Raw genomic sequence first — 19089 nt, forward strand, 5'->3', positions numbered from 1 at the left:
TAAGAACAATTCCAAACACGGCACTATTGTTTTATCTAGATCTAGAAAATCTGTTTAATTTTTATATATTATTAATCAGTTACAATTTCATGTCATAATGAGGGGTAACTTAAATGGTTAGAGACCTCATCTTATAAGTAGGAAGTCTTGAGTTCGATTCCATATAAGGTATCCTTTGTAGAGCTCTCAACTTAATACAACGCGCTTAAGTTAACAATTGCAGTCGTTTATTAATTTTTGGCATCTCATTATACTTATGCTCAACTTAATACAACACGCTTAAGTTAACAAATGCACTCTTTTATTAATTTTTGGCATCTCATTATACTTATGCTGTTTAAAACTTGAAACTGCCTAATTTGTTTTATAACTTTGATGGTTTATGCAGTATGGAACACGTAAGTGATTCCATTTTTTTTAAAGGCAAATTAAATTTACAGATGTACAATCTTGTTATGTTATTCTTTAGAGTCCCCAACTCTAAGTTATTAATTAAGAATTATAATTAAAAAAAAAAGCTATCAAGACCTAAAGGCATCACGAGTCCCCAACTTTCAACTCTAGTGATATAGATTTATTATAGATAGAGTTGACGGGTTTACGGAGTCTCAACACTTATAAGATATTAATGTGCGAGAAAATATAATAATTAATTTAATTCATTTCCTTTATTGATTAGAATGATATGTCAAAGTTAACGATTACAGTTTTATGTTAAAATTCGTTACTTTATTAATTGTGCAATATGACGCGCCAAAATTCACGATTACAGTTTTATGTTAAAATTCACTATCCTAAGACCCGTTTAGTTCGTTGATTCGAGTTTTTTAATTTGAGTTGAGATATGATCTTATGTGAGAGTTTTTTACTGTAGTAAAAAAGTTAGATGTGACTGTTTTTAAGAGCTTTTTACTGTAATAAAACTCGAATCGGTAAAATAAACATAACTCTAGTGTGCATCCAATTTAAAATTTGAAACTCCATTTGTTTTATAACTTGATGGCTTATGAGATATGGTACAACTTTTGCCAATTTGAGTTTTTTTTCCTATAATTCAACAAACATACAAATCTGATAAAATTCATTGATTCATAAAATGTTCACCGTGAATAGAATATATTTTTCACACCAAATAACAAAATGTTCTACAACTTTGCCGTGCTCATTTAATTTTTAGTGAGAAAAATCAAATCAAATACAACAATTAAAAGAGAGACACTAAAAGTGATAAGAGGCTTGCATTACAAAAGCAAATTATTTAAATTCCCCGCGTGAAATTTAAATTAGCTTTTAAAATAGAATATCAATATGGCCACAGCTATATTTATTCATTATTTAGATATTTATAACGAATTGTAGATTGTAGATTTGTAATAACATTTTTTAAATAAAATTTTCGAGGTACTCATATAAGAAATCATTACAATATCCAAGCATTACCCTTTAAAATACTTCTAAAATTTCATGCCGGGAGGTGTTCCATCTTCCTTGTCGACCCCAATCATCAAAGCAAGAAAAGAAACAAACTCGAAAAAATTAACATAAAACTGAGAAAAATTTTATTTTAATTTTTTTGAAAATTAAAAAAAAAAAAAAATAAAAGCCCAAAATGGACGTCCAATTTCCCAAAGCCCTCTTCTGCGTCTTCTTCCCCATGCCCAGCCCACTACTCGCAGAGGTCGCATAGTTCCTCCCTCTTCCTTCCTTCCTTCCTCTCTTCCCCAACTTCACGAACAACGAAAAACCAAAAATCCGAAACCTAGCAACGAACAACGAACAAAATTCACATTCAAACTCATGCCCTAAGGGCCTCGGGAGGAGATTCGGAAACGCTTCCATGGCTGACATTTTCAGGGACGTCTTGTTTGCTAGGGCTAGTTCGGGTGTTTTCCATTGAGCCCCCCCGTGGCGTTCCCCATTTTAAACCCTAGGAGAGAGAAACTTGCCGCAATTGAAGTCTCTCCTCGCCCCACCGTCGTGCCCTAGCTTCCAATTTCGCAACTCCGCTCTCAATTTCAGGTGACTCCTCGTTCCCAAGCTGGTATTGGAAAAACCCTAGAATTCCCAACTTGTCCAATCCGTTGGGGCTGAATGGAATTAGGCCTTCGTTGGTTGGGGAATTTGTCTGAATTCGTTCTTCGTTTCGTTTCGTGTTGTGCATTGTGAGTGAATGCCCGCGGGTTTGCGTCGTAGGTCGTCTTGTGCATGGGATTAGTGCTTTGAAATGCGATTGAATTCCATGATTTCTCATGAACTTGTTCTTGCATCTGATTAGTTGCTCAGGGAATTGTGTAATAGCCTTTTCGGAGAGTTTTATGTATTCGGTTTAGTACGCTAATGTCGAAGTTCGAAGGGATTAAATTGGCGGCAAGATGGTTGCATAAATTTGAGTGTTTATAAACATAGTATGTACATAAAGGGACGCTTCTTCTTCTACTTTACATCTTCATGTCTTTGTTAATGAGGGAAGATCTCGACTAGTATTTGTCTTCATTGCTCAGTCTTGGTATTTCTACTTTTTACAGAACGCATTTTTTTTTCATTTTTTTATTTTAAAGTGCTGAACTCTCTCTAGCGGTAATACGTGAACTGGGACACTGCTTTTTGCTATTGCTGTATAGAGTTGTTTGCTGAGGTTTATAATGGATTACTCGTTTGGCTGTTTATATGCTGCTAAGTGCTAAGAGTCATTAGATACTTTTATGGATTTTAGATTGAATGAGAGATACATTATATTTGCAATGAGTAATAGAAAAGGAAATTGCTTCTTCTTCTTCTTCTTCTTCTTCTTCTTCTGCTTCTTCTCCTCCTCCTCTATCTGTTATTTTGTAAATGGTCCAAGAAAGCCATTTTCACTAAGACAGGAATCTAAGCTATGCTATATTCTATCTAATTGCATAGTTATTTCATAATATTTACTCTCTCTCTCTCTCTCTCTCTCTATGTACACACAGAATATATTTGAGTTGTGCTTATGTACCCAATTGCTATTCATAATTTCATTCTTCAAGGTTCCTTCCCCCCTCGTATAAAACTTCAAACCTGATTATACTTTATATAAAGGCAACTACAATATGTAAGTGGGCTTATGCACAAATGTAAACAACGTCATTTCTGTTACACAGTGGTGCGGGGGTGGTAAATTGATAAGCGATATACCTGTCTTGTTTTCTATTTTGATTCAACTGTTACATCATTTATTTATTTTTTCTCTTTCAGGGTACTTATTACGCATCACCATTTTCTTGCTAATATGTGATAACGCTTTTTTTTTTGTTTTTTTAATATGTGTATTTTTTTGGTTGTTGACATTTTTTATTTCATGCGTTGATTCTGTTTTTCTACATCAGTTCTCTTATGCTTCTGCTTTTAGAAATTTTGTAGATATTTCAATTAGATGGAAGGGAGAGATTGTTGATATTAGGATAGGAATGCATGGATGTAGCTCAGGATCTGCTCTCATAGTAAATGCTGAAGTTGATTCCATGGGAGGAGTTGTTGACGGGGGAGTTGGTATTGGTTTGAAAACTTCTCCTCGTCGAGCAGCGATTGAGAAGGCTCAAGCGGAGCTTAGGTCTGATGTTCTCTTTTGTATTTACTATTTCCGATTTTGATTTTTGGAATAGTTATCGTGTCTTACATCAACCAATATGATGAACCATGTTTATAACAGGCAGGAGTATGATGTGCGTGAGGAAAGAAGAAGGGAGCTAGAATTTCTTGAAAAAGTATGATGACTTGATTATTCAGCAGTTGTCTTTACTTTCTACTCAACTCTTTATTTATTTTAAATGTTTTTAATGATCACTCATGTGCATATTTCTTTTAGGGTGGCAATCCTTTAGACTTTAAATTTGGGAACGCATCTTCTGTTAGTGTCCAATCTACTTCACTTACTGATCAAAATCCGGAACAATTTGTGACCAGGTATAGTTCTGTTTTTCTGTTAATAAACATTTTTGACAATACTATAATTTATTGCTGCTCACTGAAATTCACCTCTCTCCCCCCCTCTTTTTTTTTTTTTTGGGGCAGTGAAGCAAAAGGCAGTTTTGCATTGACTGCCTCCCCTCATGGGGATTCTGTAGATAGTAGTGGTAGGCCCGGGGCTCCCGCAGTTTGTGAACCTAATACCGCTGATAATCTCTTACTTTTTGACGGTGACCATGATTTGCCTGAAGGAGAAAGGAACTCTTTACATCCTGCTCGGAGGAGTAATATTGTTCCATCAGAACAATCCTCCCAAATTGATGGGACTCAAAATGCTAAGGAATCAGAAGATTCAGCGATCGTCCGTCCATATGCTCGAAGGAATCGGTCTAGATCAAATCGTGAGGGTGCTAGATCAAATGCAATTGATATGGGGCAGAATCGTGGTGGTCAGGGATCTACTTTACCTGTTCGTGGAGGCTTAAGGGATGCTAAGGCACAGATGTGTGAAAAGAATAATCCAAAGGACCAGCACACAACGTCTAATCCTAACCTAAAGTCTGCAAGTTCAAATGGTGATATAACTACTAAGGTTGTTGCTTCTGATAATCAATTGGATATAGAATTGGATGGTGAAAGGGTTCCAGGGATAACATCTGGAACAGCAAAAGCTAGCTTGCAAGAAAGTAAATTGGATGTTATGGCTCCCAAAACTTCACTTGAGAACCTACACACTCAACCATCTCAAGTTAGCGTTCAGCAAACTCCTACTGATATGGTTTCTAAGGAGTCTGATGTTGGAGAAAAGGAAAAGCTGGATTCATCAGGTTTGGAATGTCTGCCTCGTGGAGCTACAATAAATACTGATAAGGAAACCACTTCTTCTCAGCTGAATGGATTTAGTGACTTGAAAGAGAATAAAACTGTAGTAAATGAAGTTCAATTTAGCAATGCAGCTGTAGGAACAAAAGGTTTAGATTCTCAGTCTTTCTGCACCACCCAAAAGAGCCTAGGATTAGATGTACATAAAGATAGTGATATTTGCACTAATGCAAGGAACATTGATTCTAATGGAATGTCTATGGGAAAAACATCAGATGTTGAAGGGCTACCTGGTACTGCTGCTGCTAAACCAGTAAAGGGTAAGGATGAAACGGAAGCTGCTAATCATGGTGCTGCCATTAATGATGACCACTCTTCTGTTTGTCGAAACCATTCTGAAAATGTTCGTGCAGTCAAAATCGATAAAGATGCACATGAAAGTGCATCTGAATTGCAAAGTGAAGGTAAGATTCTTTCAAACAGTGAGGTAGTTCAACACTGTGACCATGTGCTATCAGAAACGGATGGAAAAGTAGAGGATGTATCAAACAATAATTCCAGCCTGGACAAGGAGAATTCTGCTGGGAGATGCCACGATCCCGTGGATATCTCTATGCATGAACGTCCTGATGCTACTTTGTCTGAGATGCATTCTACCGTGGCCACTGATCCTCAGACAACTTCTGTTAATAGCTTGAAAGTCGCAGACAAAGCACAAGAAGACTCTGTTTTGGAAGAGGCTCGAATTATAGAGGTTCTATATCCTCCTTTACTTTGTGCTCAAAATTTCAATTGTACAAACTTGTTAGTTTCTTTGATTGAAATCTAAACTGACGACGTAATGTGGTACATAGGCCAAGCGTAAAAGGATTGCTGAATTATCTGTTCGTTCTATGCCGCCTGAGAATCGTCGGAAATCTCATTGGGATTTTGTCCTTGAGGAAATGGCATGGTTGGCAAATGATTTTGCACAGGTCTGACATTGTGGATATATCTTATAGAGGATTATTTTCCCACTTAAAATTGTGCTTGTCCTTGTCGGCACATGTGGGATAATGTCTTTATCTGTATGAATTTATCTTAAAAATAATTAGTAAACAATAAAATGTGTATATTTTTTAATCTCTATTGTTATGTATCTTAGTAGACTTCTTTTTTTTTTTTTTTTTATAATTGTTATAGGAGCGTCTTTGGAAGATAACAGCTGCTGCCCAGATATGTCACCGGGTTGCTTTTACTTCTCAGTTGAGATTTGAAGAACAGCATCAGCGTTCCAAAGTGAAAGAACTTGCTCATAACTTGGCAAAGGCTGTCATGCAATTTTGGCATTCAGCTGAGGTGACTTTAAACTCTGGTGACCTTACCGTTTCTCCGGAAAATTGCAAGTCTGGTTTGGTTGGAAAGGCATCAGAAGAAGTTTCTAAAGACAAGAATGACAAATCCAACATGCTGCTGGTATTTTTCTGGACTTGTTTTAATGGTTGCTTGCTGCTTCAGTCAATTTAATGATAGGAAATTTGGAACCCTAGATGGTATCTAATTTGTTCTTTATCTGGAGCTGGGGCTAAAGTGTTAGATAAATCTATCCATCCATCTTTTCCCAAGTTTCATGTGCTAAAAGATGCGCTTCTGAGGTCTCCATTATGTGTGTCCGCTTAAGATCAGACATACCAAATTATGTGTGTCCGGTTAAGATCAGACATACCCAAACTTCTTTACCTTTATTTATTTATATATTTATTTATTTTTCACAGATGTTAAATATTTTATAATTTTATATGCTATTTGTTACTGATATATATCCTGGTCATCTGTAGGATCCAGTGGAAGAATTGAAAGTTCAATATCCCAAAAAGGATGTTGCACTTGCTGTGCAGGGTTATGCAGTGCGATTCTTGAAATATAACAGCTCTATTGGTATGGCAGTCAAAGCGGAGGCACCGGCAACACCTGAGAGGATCTCCGATTTGGGCATTCAGGAAATTTCCTGGGAGGATCATTTTACGGAAGTATGATTAGCTTTGCCTATGGTCTTTTTTATCACATTACTAAACTGAAATGAGCCACCCATCTCACACTCCTTCCTCACCTCTGGTTCTCTCTGTCACACTCTTGTCCTCGCACGCACATACACAAATGCAAAGTCAACATATTAATTACATTCTTAAGTTTGAGATCCTTTTGCATGTGCTTAAAGAGGCAACTTGCATATTACATGGGTTAATTGCTTGTTGCACATATAATCATAGGTTTCTATAGAATATTATTATGCATTGAGGACTATTTTGGCAGGAGAATCTGTTCTACACAGTTCCCTTGGGTGCAATGGAAACTTACAGAAAATCTATTGAAGCTCATCTCGTACAGATTGAGGTACATGCGTGCCCCTCTGTGCATGTGTGTGTCTTTTGTTTGTTTTTATTTTTGTTGTGTTTTTTTTCCCCTAGCTTCAAAGGCCAAAAATGCCGTGGTGAGTTTATTCTGAATCTATGATTGTAGGAATGTAGTTCGTGCTTCATTTTGATAAGAATACATCATTGTATTTTTATATTTCTATTTGTTGATGTTATTTGCTTTGCTTCAGTAACTATGTGGTATATTTTTGTACCTTTTGGGTTAAAATATTTAATTATGCAATTGAAAAATTTCCAGAAAACTGGAAGTAGCATGCAAGAGGAGGTTGAGACGTCTATGTATGATGCTGTAGCAGGTACAACCAAGAGTCTGAAAGGATTTTGATGTCTTATCTTTTGCCGTTCTGCTCATTAAGAGTGAATTTTGGATTGCAGATTACAGTTTTCAAGAGAATGCATTCGCCGAAGACGAAGGAGAAACAAGTACATATTATTTGCATGGAGCCTTTGAAGGTAGCAAGTCATCAAAATCTATCCAGAAGAGACGAAAGAACATAGTTTCATACACAAGGCCATATGAAGCGGGAGCTGAGTTGCCTTATGGACAGTGCAACTCTGCCACTCAACAATCCATGTTGATGGGAAAAAGGCCTGCCAATCTCAATGTTGGTTCAATTCCTACAAAACGCATGCGCACTGCTTCCAGGCAGAGGGTTGTCAGCCCTTTTAGTGCTGCGCCTACTGCAAATTTACAGGTTCAGATGAAGACGGATGCTTCAAGTGGAGATACTAATTCCTTTCAGGATGACCAGAGTACCTTGCATGGTGGATCCCAGTTCCAGAAAAGTATGGAAGTTGAGTCTGTTGGGGATTTTGATAAGCATTTGACGTATGACTGTGCAGAAACATCAATGAAACCTAAAAAGAAGAAGAAGGCAAAACATCTGGTACATCAAACTTATATATCAACATCCGGTCACGCTAATCCATCAATTTCTGTTTGTTTATTCTTTTCTCTGGTTAAGTTCCTTTTGTTCTACATTGCAGGGCTCCACGTATGACCAGGGATGGCAGCTGGATTCTACTACTGTTAATGATCAGGTAGTCAATAAAGTTGCTTTATGTGATTTCTGTTTGAATTTTTAAGTTGAATTATTCAATGCAGTTTGATTTTAGACTTTAAATTAGAAGAAGTGTTGAATAAATAATTGTCTTATTTGCTGCGAACTTTCTGTGGTAGTAATTCGACTTTTCATGGTACTTTTCGTTATGCAGAGGGATCATTCTAAAAAGAGAACTGAAAATCATCATTTTGAATCTAATGGCACAAGTGGTAAAAGTCATTTTCTATCTGGTATTTGTTTTAGTTGGTTCAGAAAATACCTGGCATTTTGTTTTCTGTATCGTGTGTTTAAAACCTTTTGTTCTGTAGGTTTATATGGGCAACATAGTGCCAAGAAGCCAAAGATATCGAAACAATCACTGGAGAATACTTTTGACAACATCACTTCAATGACTGGTTCCATTCCTTCTCCAGTGGCATCCCAAAATAATATGTCTAACACAAGTAAATTTATAAAATTGATTGGTGGCCGAGATAGAGGTCGAAAAACTAAATTGCTGAAGGTACTTCTTCATCGTTTTCATTATTTTACAGTATTATAGGAATTCTTTTTGATTGGTTTTTGCTGTTGTGGTTGTTTTTCTCTTGTACCTCGAATTCATAGGGTGGTTTTTGTTTTATTTATTTATTTATAAATAATACTAATAATTATTGTTATTAACCTTGTATTGTTTATTCGTTAAATTTGAGCATTTAATCTTCTTGCAGATATCTGCTGGGCAGCCAGGTTCTGGGAGTCCTTGGACATTATTCGAAGACCAGGTCTGTGACCGTTATTTATTCTGTCATTTTTCCATATGTTACATTAGAATTGCTTTTAACTACAAGAGTATTACTGTTTTTACTATCTGTTATTTATTCTGTCATTTTTCCAAATGTTACATTAGAATTGCTTTTAACTACAAGAGTATTACTGTTTTTACTACTGTAGGCACTTGTTGTCCTCGTACATGACATGGGTCCAAATTGGGAGCTCATAAGTGATGCTATCAACAGTACCCTGCATTTCAAGGTAAGTATATATGCTATCAACAGTATACTGCCTTTACTTATCCAAAAAAAAAAGGTCACGCCTTTTGAGGTTTGGAGAGTTTGTACGTTTTTCTCAATTGTTCTTAGTGGTACTTTTCCTTCTTGGTACTCAGCACTTTGTTAGTTTCTTCTCGCAACTGTTTTTAACTTGTTCAAGATTTACAGTGCATCTTTCGTAAGCCTAAAGAATGCAAGGAGCGTCACAAAATATTAATGGAAAAAACTTCTGGTGATGGGGCTGATAGTGCCGAAGATTCAGGGTCATCTCAGCCTTATCCATCTACCTTACCAGGCATTCCAAAGGCAAGATTTGATATTTTTGAAGTGTTTCAGTCTTGTGTATTTGTGTAAGGCCTGCAATTTTTTCATTTGGCTGGTGTTTTTGTTGAAGCAGGGAAGTGCCAGGCAGTTATTCCAACGTTTGCAAGAGCCAATGGAGGAGGATACTCTCAAGTCTCATTTTGAGAAAATCATTAAGATCGGGCAGAAGCAACATCATCGCAGGACTCAGGTTTGTAAAAGCATTTGAATTTACTACTCTTTTAAACATGGTACATTAGTTTTGTGATCCTCATTCATGGTATTTGCTGGGCATAACATTAGATAATGAGCCTTTCCTTGATGTGCTTCTCCATTTCTGATTTCCTTCCTGATCTTCTTGTGTTCTTGTGAATTTCTGTGAAGAATGAAAACCAGGATCTGAAACAAATAGCACCAGTCCACAATTCTCATGTTATTTCTCTTTCCCAAGCCTGCCCAAATAATCTGAATGGAGGTGTTCTAACGTAAGTTCTGTTTCCTTTGTGCATGAAATAGCATTATCCATTATTTTCAAATCCTTGTTTTCGTTTGTGAGATTTATCTATCTCTTCATGTTTCCGGCTCATATTTAAATGCTTGTGCTGTGAATAACATGATACAATTGCTGCTCTCCTTGTGTTAAGGCCTCTCGATCTCTGTGATACAACTCCGTCAAACCAAGATGTCCTTTCCCTCGGATGTCAAGGTTCTCATGCTAGCGGTTTATCACCAAACCAGGGTGCTGTTGCATCGTTACTTCCTTCCGGGGCAAATTCCCCCCTACAAGGATCTGCTGGTGTGGTTCTGGGCAATAACTTGTCGTCGCCATCGGCTGTACATAATGCCACTGTTAGGTAAGACACTATTGTGTTGCTTCAGATTGTTAGGAGCGCCTGGTCTTTTAATAGAATATTTGTTAATAGAAACTCTTTTTTTGTCCCTATAAATATGTTCAGGGATGGTCGGTACAATGTTCCAAGAGCATCTTCTTTACCCGTTGAAGAACAGCAAAGAATGCAACAATATAATCACGTCTTATCTGGTAGAAATATTCAGCAATCCAGCTTGCCCGTACCTGGTGCTCTTTCTGGAAATGGAGTACGTATGCTACCTGGTGGAAATGGTATGGGCATCATGGCAGGGATGAACAGAAGCATGCCAATCTCAAGGCCAGGGTACCAGGGAATTACTTCATCATCTATGCTGAATTCTGGGAGTATGCTTTCATCTAGTATGGTAGGGCTCCCAAGCCCTGTTAATATGCATGCTGGAGGTAGTTCTGGTCAAGGAAACTCAATGATAAGACCTCGTGAGGCTTTGCAGATGATGAGGGTGAGTTACTTGCATTTTTCTAGACTATGGTTGCTTCTGTTGGTAATAGGAACGCTTGAAGTATTTATTACTATTTCCCCAGTTTTTTGTTTAAATCAGAGATATCCGGAAGAGTAATTTATATTAGGTCTATCTTGTGCATAAGCATTTGCTGCATGTCACTGCTATCTTGTACACTAATTGGAAACTTAGGGCTTGTTATTTTGGAGTTTAACTTGAGTATAATTCTTGAGTTGAATTTGAGTTATAACTTGAGTTGAACTTGTAACTTGAGTTTGTGTTTAGTTGTGTACATTTGAGTTATAACTTTAACTTGAGATAAGAATCTTTTTGAGTTTGTGTTTGATTGAGTCAAAACTTGAATTTGTATTTAGATAGTATTTTAATAAAAACTCAATGCTGATGAAAAATTTTAATAGGGTATATGGGTCGGGTTTTATTCGTCTTTTCGTTGTCAACGCATAGAAAAAAAAAATCATCTCAATCATAATTAAAACGAAAAAGTTATAGCATTTTTAAGAATAGAAAAAATACGGGGCATTAATTTGAGTTCGAGTTTCTGAACTCGAGTTGAAGGGGAAACTTGAACTCGAGTTTTAGTCATAAACTCGAGTTTGAACTCGAGTTTAAACTCGAGTTTAAACTTAAAAGAACATGAACTCGAATAAAGTTGTAACTCGAGTTGCATTTTTTTGAGTTTTTCACTCAAAAGAACAGGCCCTTAATTTCTGGTCTTAGAGCCTTATTTGACAAGATAATGTTTCATCACAGCCCGGACATAATGCAGAGCATCAAAGGCAAATGATAATGCCAGAGCTTCAAATGCAGGGGGCACAAGGGAACAGCCAAGGGGTTACTCCCTTCAATGGTTTGAATGCTGCCTTTCCTAACCAGACAACGCAGCCACCAGTTCCATCATATCCTGGCCATCCCCAGCAGCAGCATCAGGTGTCCTCGCAACAGTCCCATGGACTTAGCAGCCCTCATCACACTCATCTTCAAGGCCCCAATCATGCTGCGGGTTCACAGCAGCAAGCATATGCAATCCGTTTTGCTAAAGAAAGGCAGCTGCAGCAACGGTATTTGCAGCAGCAGCAACAGCAGCAACAGTTTGCTGCATCTAATGCTCTAATATCACATGTCCAGCCGCCGACCCACCTTCCTGTTTCGTCAAATCTACAAAATAGTTCCCAGATTCAATCACAAACTCCATCTCAACCAGTATCGCTGTCTCCTTTAACACCTTCTTCCCCAATGACTGCCATGTCGGCGCAGCATCAGCAGAAACATCACCTTCCTACTCATGGGATAAGTAGGAATCCTGGTACTAGTGGATTGACCAATCAGATAGGAAAGCAACGACAGCGTCAGCCACAGCAGCAGCATCTTCAACAAACTGGTAGGCACCATCCTCAGCAACGGCAACATGTGCAGTCTCAGCAGCAAGCTAAACTTTTGAAGGGGGTAGGAAGAGGGATGGTTCAGAACCTATCTGTGGACCCTTCTCATTTAAATGGCCTTTCTTTGCCCCCAGGAAGCCAGCCTCTGGAGAAAGGAGAGCAAATTATGCAGTTGATGCAAGGACAAGGAGTGTATCCAGGGTCTGGTCTCAATTCAATGCATCCACCGAAGGCAATGGTTCCTCAGTCTTCGAACCATTCACAGCTGCAGCCAAAGCTACTTTCTAGCTCGGCTCCCCCTTCGACGAAGCAACTCCAGCAAATGCCTTCTCATTCAGATAACAGCACTCAAGGCCAAGTTCCACCAGTTTCTTCAGGTCATATGCTATCATCATCACATCAAGTTGTTCCCCCAGCAGTTATGGGTTCCAATCACCAGCAACTACAGCCACAGTCACAGCCACATCAAAAGCCAGCCAATCAAACTCAACCAGGCGTTCAGAAAATGATTCAACAAAATCGCCAAGTGAATTCTGAGATGCCGAAGAAGTCCCAGAATGATCTACCTCAAGCTGAGCAGCAGCCTGTAAATAATGGTTCTCAGGTGGGTGCAGGCGTGGCAATATCTCAGTCTATGGATTCTGCTGTTGCAATGCCTGTTGCGGCACCCCAATGGAAATCATCAGAACTTGCTGTTTATGACTCTAATATTCCAAATTCAACCATTCAAGCAGGTTCTGTTGGGAGCCCATCCCTTACAAATTCATCTGGAACTGAACCATCTGTTAATCAAGGGCTAGGTCCAAGACAATTATCTGGTAGCTTGTCCTCTCATGGACATAATGTTGGGGCTCAGTGGCAGCAGTCACAGCAGCAGATGCAGCCACCACAATCAGTACAACAGTCTCCGGCGTTGCCACCTGCATCCCAGCAGTATATGCAACAAGAACAACAGCAACAACAGCCAGAGCAAAAGTCACCTCAAAATCAAGTGCCCTTGCAACAGCAGCCTCAACAGCAAATACAACATCTGCAAGCAGGGCAGGGAAGTTTGTATTTGAGGCCTGCTAATTCTAAACCGGAATGAAGCAACCATGAAAATGGAGCTATTCTGAGACCAACCGGTCCTCTCAGGGTTGGGCCTTTTTGCCCTTGTTACAGCCGTGTACAGGTAGTTGCATCTCTTAAATATTCTCTTCACAAGACTAAACTCATGCATTGTAGATATGACATAGCATTACCCAGGTGAAGGAAAAAAATGCTCCTAACGTGGTACAGCACATCGAGCACTTGAATTTCACTGAATTTCCTAATCATGAAGAAGCACCATATGCTCATATGGAGCCTGCATTTCTTTTCATACTCAAAATGAATTCTACCACAGCAACTTAAATTTATAAATTGCGAATGTGTTTAATCTAGATCTGGTGACTATAGGATCCATATTGCACTCTTTTTCACTGCATTTTTGGTTCAAAGGAAGAAGCTTTCTGTTTTTGTTTTTGTTTTTGTTTTTTGTTTTTTTGTTTTTTGGCTGGATAAGCGAGAAAGAAGCTGATTGGTGTGTGGGGTTGTATGCAGATGAAGCTGGTTATTCGACAAGGGCATTGATAGATAGAGATGCTGATTATTATTTCAGGTTTTGTTAAAACTTAACTGGGACTACTGAAGCTATATTGGCAAGGGATTTTCCTTTTGATTTTTTGAAATCATGTAAATTACCACTCCCTCTAGAGCTCGGGAAGATGGAGACTGATATAGAGGTATGTGTACAGGGTCTCATCTCTCGTTTTTTTTTTTTTCTTTTTTTTCCTACCGTTTTCCGGTTTCTATGACCTGCTGCAGTGGGGACCCTTTTTTCTTTTCTTAGGGTAGATTAGAGTATGTATCATTACCCTTTCATGTCAGGGGGGTAGCAATCATTTTTATGGGGCAAAAGCCTTTTGCAAATTTTGTGAATATTGGGTTCTGGTGTACACACTGGTTAATGGTGTTAGAAACAATCATCAATCTCTCAATGCCATGGGCGTCTGTGGAATCATTGTAATCTGTAACGAAATTTCTCAGTTCCTATAATGCAAAAGTCTCTGATAGCGGATCAATCATCTGCTGGGATGAATTTTAGAGTTAACAGCGTAGTTAGTTAGTTTGTGTGTGTTTTTCTCCCAAACACCCCCCCCCCCCCCTTTTTTTTTTTTTTTTTTTTTTTTTTTTTTTTTTTCATGTTTATTACTCATCTCTCCCTTGGGGGAAAAGAATCTCTCTTCCATGGTGGCGCTGAATAATATTTCATTTTCCCCATTTTCATCTTGATTTGTCATGTATTGCTAGCCATTGGCTTTATATTATTATTATTATCATTATTGTTATTTGAAAATAAGTTTAATCTGTTATTAGAATTGAGCATCTGATACAATAACAGAATAAAGTAGATGGAGGAGATTCCTCCTACCAAACTAATACATCATCCAACCTAGGGGCAAAATTTAGCCAAAGTGAGCTGCTAGCAGTTCAAATTGGATGAATGTAACAGAACTTTGTTCGAATTGAATTAGAAATCTTCAAAGCTTGAACCACCATTAATGCAATCTTTCATCGCCCAACACCTGGAGACGGAGATTTAGCACTTCATCAAGTAAAGCTTTTGCTTCAACTGTCGTTGAAGATACATGTCCATCAAAACTTCTCTGGTAAACCCGCCATAACTCGACCTTCAGAAACAACAATGATTTCAATTGAACTAATGGTTCGTAGTTTTTAGAGGAAAAAGGAACAGGCTCCGGAGGTTTAGAAGAAACTCAAACTCTGCCTAGTTAGAGCTGCAAATTAAATATTGAAGATGCATAATTTGACATGCCCAGGATGGGTAATCCCATTCCCTGCTATGCCTAAAAAGTAAATCCGTACATTAATTTTCCAGGCATCAAGATTAGGGAGATACTTTTCCTCCCCAGAAAATAAATTAAAAAAAAAAAAAGCTGTCCAAGGCTTGCAAGCTTAAAATGATTGAGTAATCCATGAACATGCGATTAGAAAAATTAAAAAGTAGACCAATTTCATACACAATTTAGCCTCAAAAGACAAGATAGAAATTCTTGGTGGGGGTAAAATACTCTGAATGACGATCTTCAGAGACGATCGAGACATCCTTTTTGTAAAGACATGCATATACCATAATGGCAATGCCAGTCTAACATTATATCTCACGGTTAAAACTTAAAACACGCACACTTTCAAATTCCAATATATTGAAGTTGCCAACAAGACTGCCCCGTTACAAAGTAGAAGCAAATAGGCATATTACACTTAATGCCAACAAATGTTAAAGACATTCATACTTTGAGAAATCGTGTAAAAATTTTCGGTTCAACTTTGCACTTAACTAACCTGAGGAAAAACTATCATTTCTAATCGAGTCCCAAATTGCAAACAAAAAAATTCAATGTTATAGAGAGAGAGAGAGAGAGAGAAGAAGAACAAAAGAGATGAAAACGAACAACCTTTCTTCAAGTTCAACTCTCTGCTTTCGTGACGCTCAACCGATTAGGCGACGAGGACCCAAAAGCCCTAGCAATGGAGTCCACAATCTTGTGCTGTGACCGAATGATCATCTCTATCCTCTTGCTCTCCATCTCTATCCTACACCTCTCCGTCTCCTTCATCATCTCCATCTTCATACTCTCCATCCCCACAATCCGTTCCGAGAATGCCCTAATCTCCTTCGCCAGTCTCAGCACCGACTCAGATTCTCTCCCCTTCTCCCTCTCCACATCACAACCGTCATTCCTCGCCCTCTTCGCCGCCGGCTCCTCCCAGAAAACTCTATGAACTCCGTCATCGGCGCATCTCCCTCCGATCCCCAATTTCTCTTCCCCGACGGCGAACCGATTCACGATCGTCGGCTGCCGGAGTATGTAATTGATGCTCCGAGACTTGGTGTAAGAGCTCTCATCATCGTCGTCGTCGTCGTTATCATGATGGACATCGCGATGATCAAGATCTGGTTCGTAGGCGGCGGCGTGGCAGGGTTGGTCTTCGTCGTCGTAGTCCATGGGGCGGGCGGAGATGGGGAACGGGCCGCGGAGGAGGCGGTCCATGAGGTCGAAGTAGGGCCAGGGTGAGGAGGGGCCGAGGCGGTGGGAGTGGGAGCGGAAGCGCTGGCGGAGCTTCTCCATCTTGTGGCGGCATTGGAGGGCGGACTTGGAGGATGGGTGGGAGAAGTCGTAGCCGCAGCGGGCGGCGACTGTCACGGCGATCTCCTCCCACTGGGGGGACTTGAGCTGGCCGCGGTTGAGGGAGTACCATTTCTGCTGGTAGGCTTCGATCAGATGGACCGTCTCCTCGTGGGTCCAGGGGATGGGTTGGGGCTTCTTACCGGTGGGCTCGGGAGAGGACGACATTGGAGAGGAGAGAGGAGAGAGGAGAGAGAAAGTGGAATATGGGACTGAGGCGGCGCCAATGGTGATGGTGGTGGTGGTGATGGTGGAGTGGTTCGCTCATGAGGTGGGCTTCATTTTTATTTTTTATTTATTTTTTTCGACTGCGTCAACTGTTATTTTACCAAAAGTAAAGGAAAAGTCTACCAAAAAAAAAAAAAGTAAAGGAAAAGTCTTCAAAAAAAAAAAAAAAAGTATAGGAAAAGATAACGAAATATTTTATATAAGGAATAAGGAGAGGCTTAGACCGTGTAGAAAATAAATGCTAATGCTACATTTGGCAAAAGAAATTAAAGAATATATTTGAAATACTTTTCAATGTTGTGATTATATAATTAAAAAGTTTACTCAGATCCTAAAGTTTTAAATATTTAATACGGATCAAAACATTTTATTATAGTACGTTTTTTTATTAAATGTCAAAATTGGACATTAGCACATTAATTTAGTACTCCATTGTAGATGCTCTTAAAAAGTCCTTCACAACCCCCATCCTAAATAACAATAATTTTGTAATTTATAACAAAAAAATCTATAATAAGTCAATGTAACATGTTTTTTTTAAATATTATTACATAAAATAAACACTAAATTACACTATTTATTTTTATATGTCACATCATACAATATTTTCATACGAATGATCAAAGACAAACTCTGTATATATACAAAGGAAATTCTTTGATTAGATAAGAAGAAAAGTGTTGTAGCATAGAAAAATGAGAAAAAAAAAGTGTTGTTGATAATTTTCTAGTATTTTTTTAGAGGGTACAATGGTTAAGTTGTCTTATTTCCGCCTGTTGAAATTGACTGATGACATATAGTCAAATTTATAAGATTTATTTCTATCTACACGTTTGTAATATATCCTAGTTTCTTGAGAAAAAGTTTTAAATAATTTTCTAGTATTGTTATTTTTTTTGGTAGAATAGGTAAGTTGTCTTATTTATATTAATTTTACATTATCTCTTATTTTGATATAATTTTATATTTAAAAACATGCACCACTAAAAAAGTTTATTTACAAATAAAAATAGTATATTTACAAGTATATTTATAAAAAACATAAAGCACTTTCTTTAGTGTCTCATTTTTAAAAAAAATATCGGTATTACTTGCTTATCAGTCGTTAGATCTGTATTAATTCTGGTCAAATTTTAAATTAAATTAAAAAATAATATAGATCCGACGGTTAAAAAATAAGGAACACATGTGTTCTCAAAAAAGAGGGAACACAAAAAAAATTTTCATAAAAATAATTTAAAAATTTTAAAAGAAAAGTGATCACTTTTTTCTTTTCTTTTATTTTGTCGGAAAGAAAACTATTTTTCTTGAATTCTCAAGACTAGGGATGCATGGTAATACTATAAATTGCAAATTATTTTAGAAAACAATTCCTGATGAGTGGTACACAATAATTAATAATAGATGACAAAAGTTCCAATAATTGCATGCCCTAGAGTTTTGGGCTTAAGATGTGATCTGGGCTAACCGTACTGAAAGCTACCTGACGGAAGGCATTAACTATCCGTACGATGTTGTTTTGCTAATTAACTCTCCGTACGATGGTTTTTTATAATTAACTCATCCGTACGATATTTTTTTAATAATTAACTATCCGTACGATGTTGGATGTACGAACTGATCCTCCGAACCTTTTACAAAACTGGTTCTCAGTTTGGAGAATGTGTCAGGACTCAGGAGCAATAATTGGCACTTATAAGTTCTAAATATTCATTTTGGTATGTAATTTAAAAAAAGTGATTTTAATCATGATTTTAAAATTAAAATTATGATTTATGATTTTAAGTTTAAATTGTAATTTTAAAATTATGATTTGGAATCAAGAATTGACGTTTAGTTTATAGTTTAGAATCATTTTCAATTTACGTGTATTTTTTGTGAGAAAAAACACTGTAGCGAACCATGAACCATGATTCGAATCGGGATACGAATCCCCCAACCAAACAAATCACCTTGAATTAAGAGGGGAGTAGTTTTAGAATTATGAGTGATTTTAATTTAAAACATCACATCAAATTTTGAATCATGATTCAGAATCATCCAAGTTAAACACTGATTTTGAATTATGATTCAAAATCAGTATAAATAAACACTGATTAATATCCATCTACCAAATGAGAACACTAATGTTTTAGTTGTTTCCCCTAGCAACAATCTGAATAATATTTCGATGAAAAAAAGAATCTGAATCTTCTACTTTATCGGTAGTAATGTTAAGATCACAATATAAGAGCAACGATACGAGTCTTTTTCTTGCTTCAGATGACGAAGCTTCAAATACACGATTTCAAGAGGAAATCAGAGATTTATTTAAAGTTATGCGGAGTATTTAATGG

The 19089-nt window shown here is 37.6% G+C and overlaps 2 protein-coding genes across 2 annotated transcripts; one reads left to right on the forward strand and one right to left on the reverse strand.

Moving 5' to 3' along the window:
* Positions 1-1679: 1679 nt before the first annotated feature.
* LOC21386590 (chromatin modification-related protein EAF1 B) lies at positions 1680-14470 on the forward strand. Its single transcript, XM_024174556.1, has 23 exons — positions 1680-2019; positions 3385-3574; positions 3674-3728; positions 3830-3927; positions 4036-5506; positions 5607-5726; positions 5935-6207; positions 6570-6761; positions 7045-7125; positions 7405-7462; positions 7542-8053; positions 8154-8207; positions 8382-8439; positions 8539-8732; positions 8938-8991; positions 9161-9241; positions 9427-9564; positions 9656-9772; positions 9946-10046; positions 10206-10415; positions 10518-10893; positions 11665-13464; positions 13875-14470. Exons 2-22 carry the CDS (start codon positions 3432-3434, stop codon positions 13378-13380), a joined length of 6102 nt encoding a protein of 2033 aa, XP_024030324.1. The 5' UTR covers positions 1680-2019; positions 3385-3431; the 3' UTR covers positions 13381-13464; positions 13875-14470.
* A 215-nt stretch (positions 14471-14685) lies between these two features.
* On the reverse strand, positions 14686-16859 carry LOC21386591. The gene is made up of 2 exons (XM_010111763.2): positions 15794-16859; positions 14686-15004 (listed from the first exon to the last, which is right to left on the reverse strand). The coding sequence occupies exon 1, from the start codon at positions 16691-16693 to the stop codon at positions 15806-15808; it is 888 nt and encodes a 295-aa protein (XP_010110065.1). The 5' UTR covers positions 16694-16859; the 3' UTR covers positions 14686-15004; positions 15794-15805.
* Between the last annotated feature and the right edge of the window lie 2230 nt (positions 16860-19089).

The sequence above is a fragment of the Morus notabilis genome, unplaced genomic scaffold (genome assembly GCF_000414095.1).
Source record: "Morus notabilis unplaced genomic scaffold, ASM41409v2 Scaffold1736, whole genome shotgun sequence".
Lineage (NCBI taxonomy): Eukaryota > Viridiplantae > Streptophyta > Magnoliopsida > Rosales > Moraceae > Morus > Morus notabilis.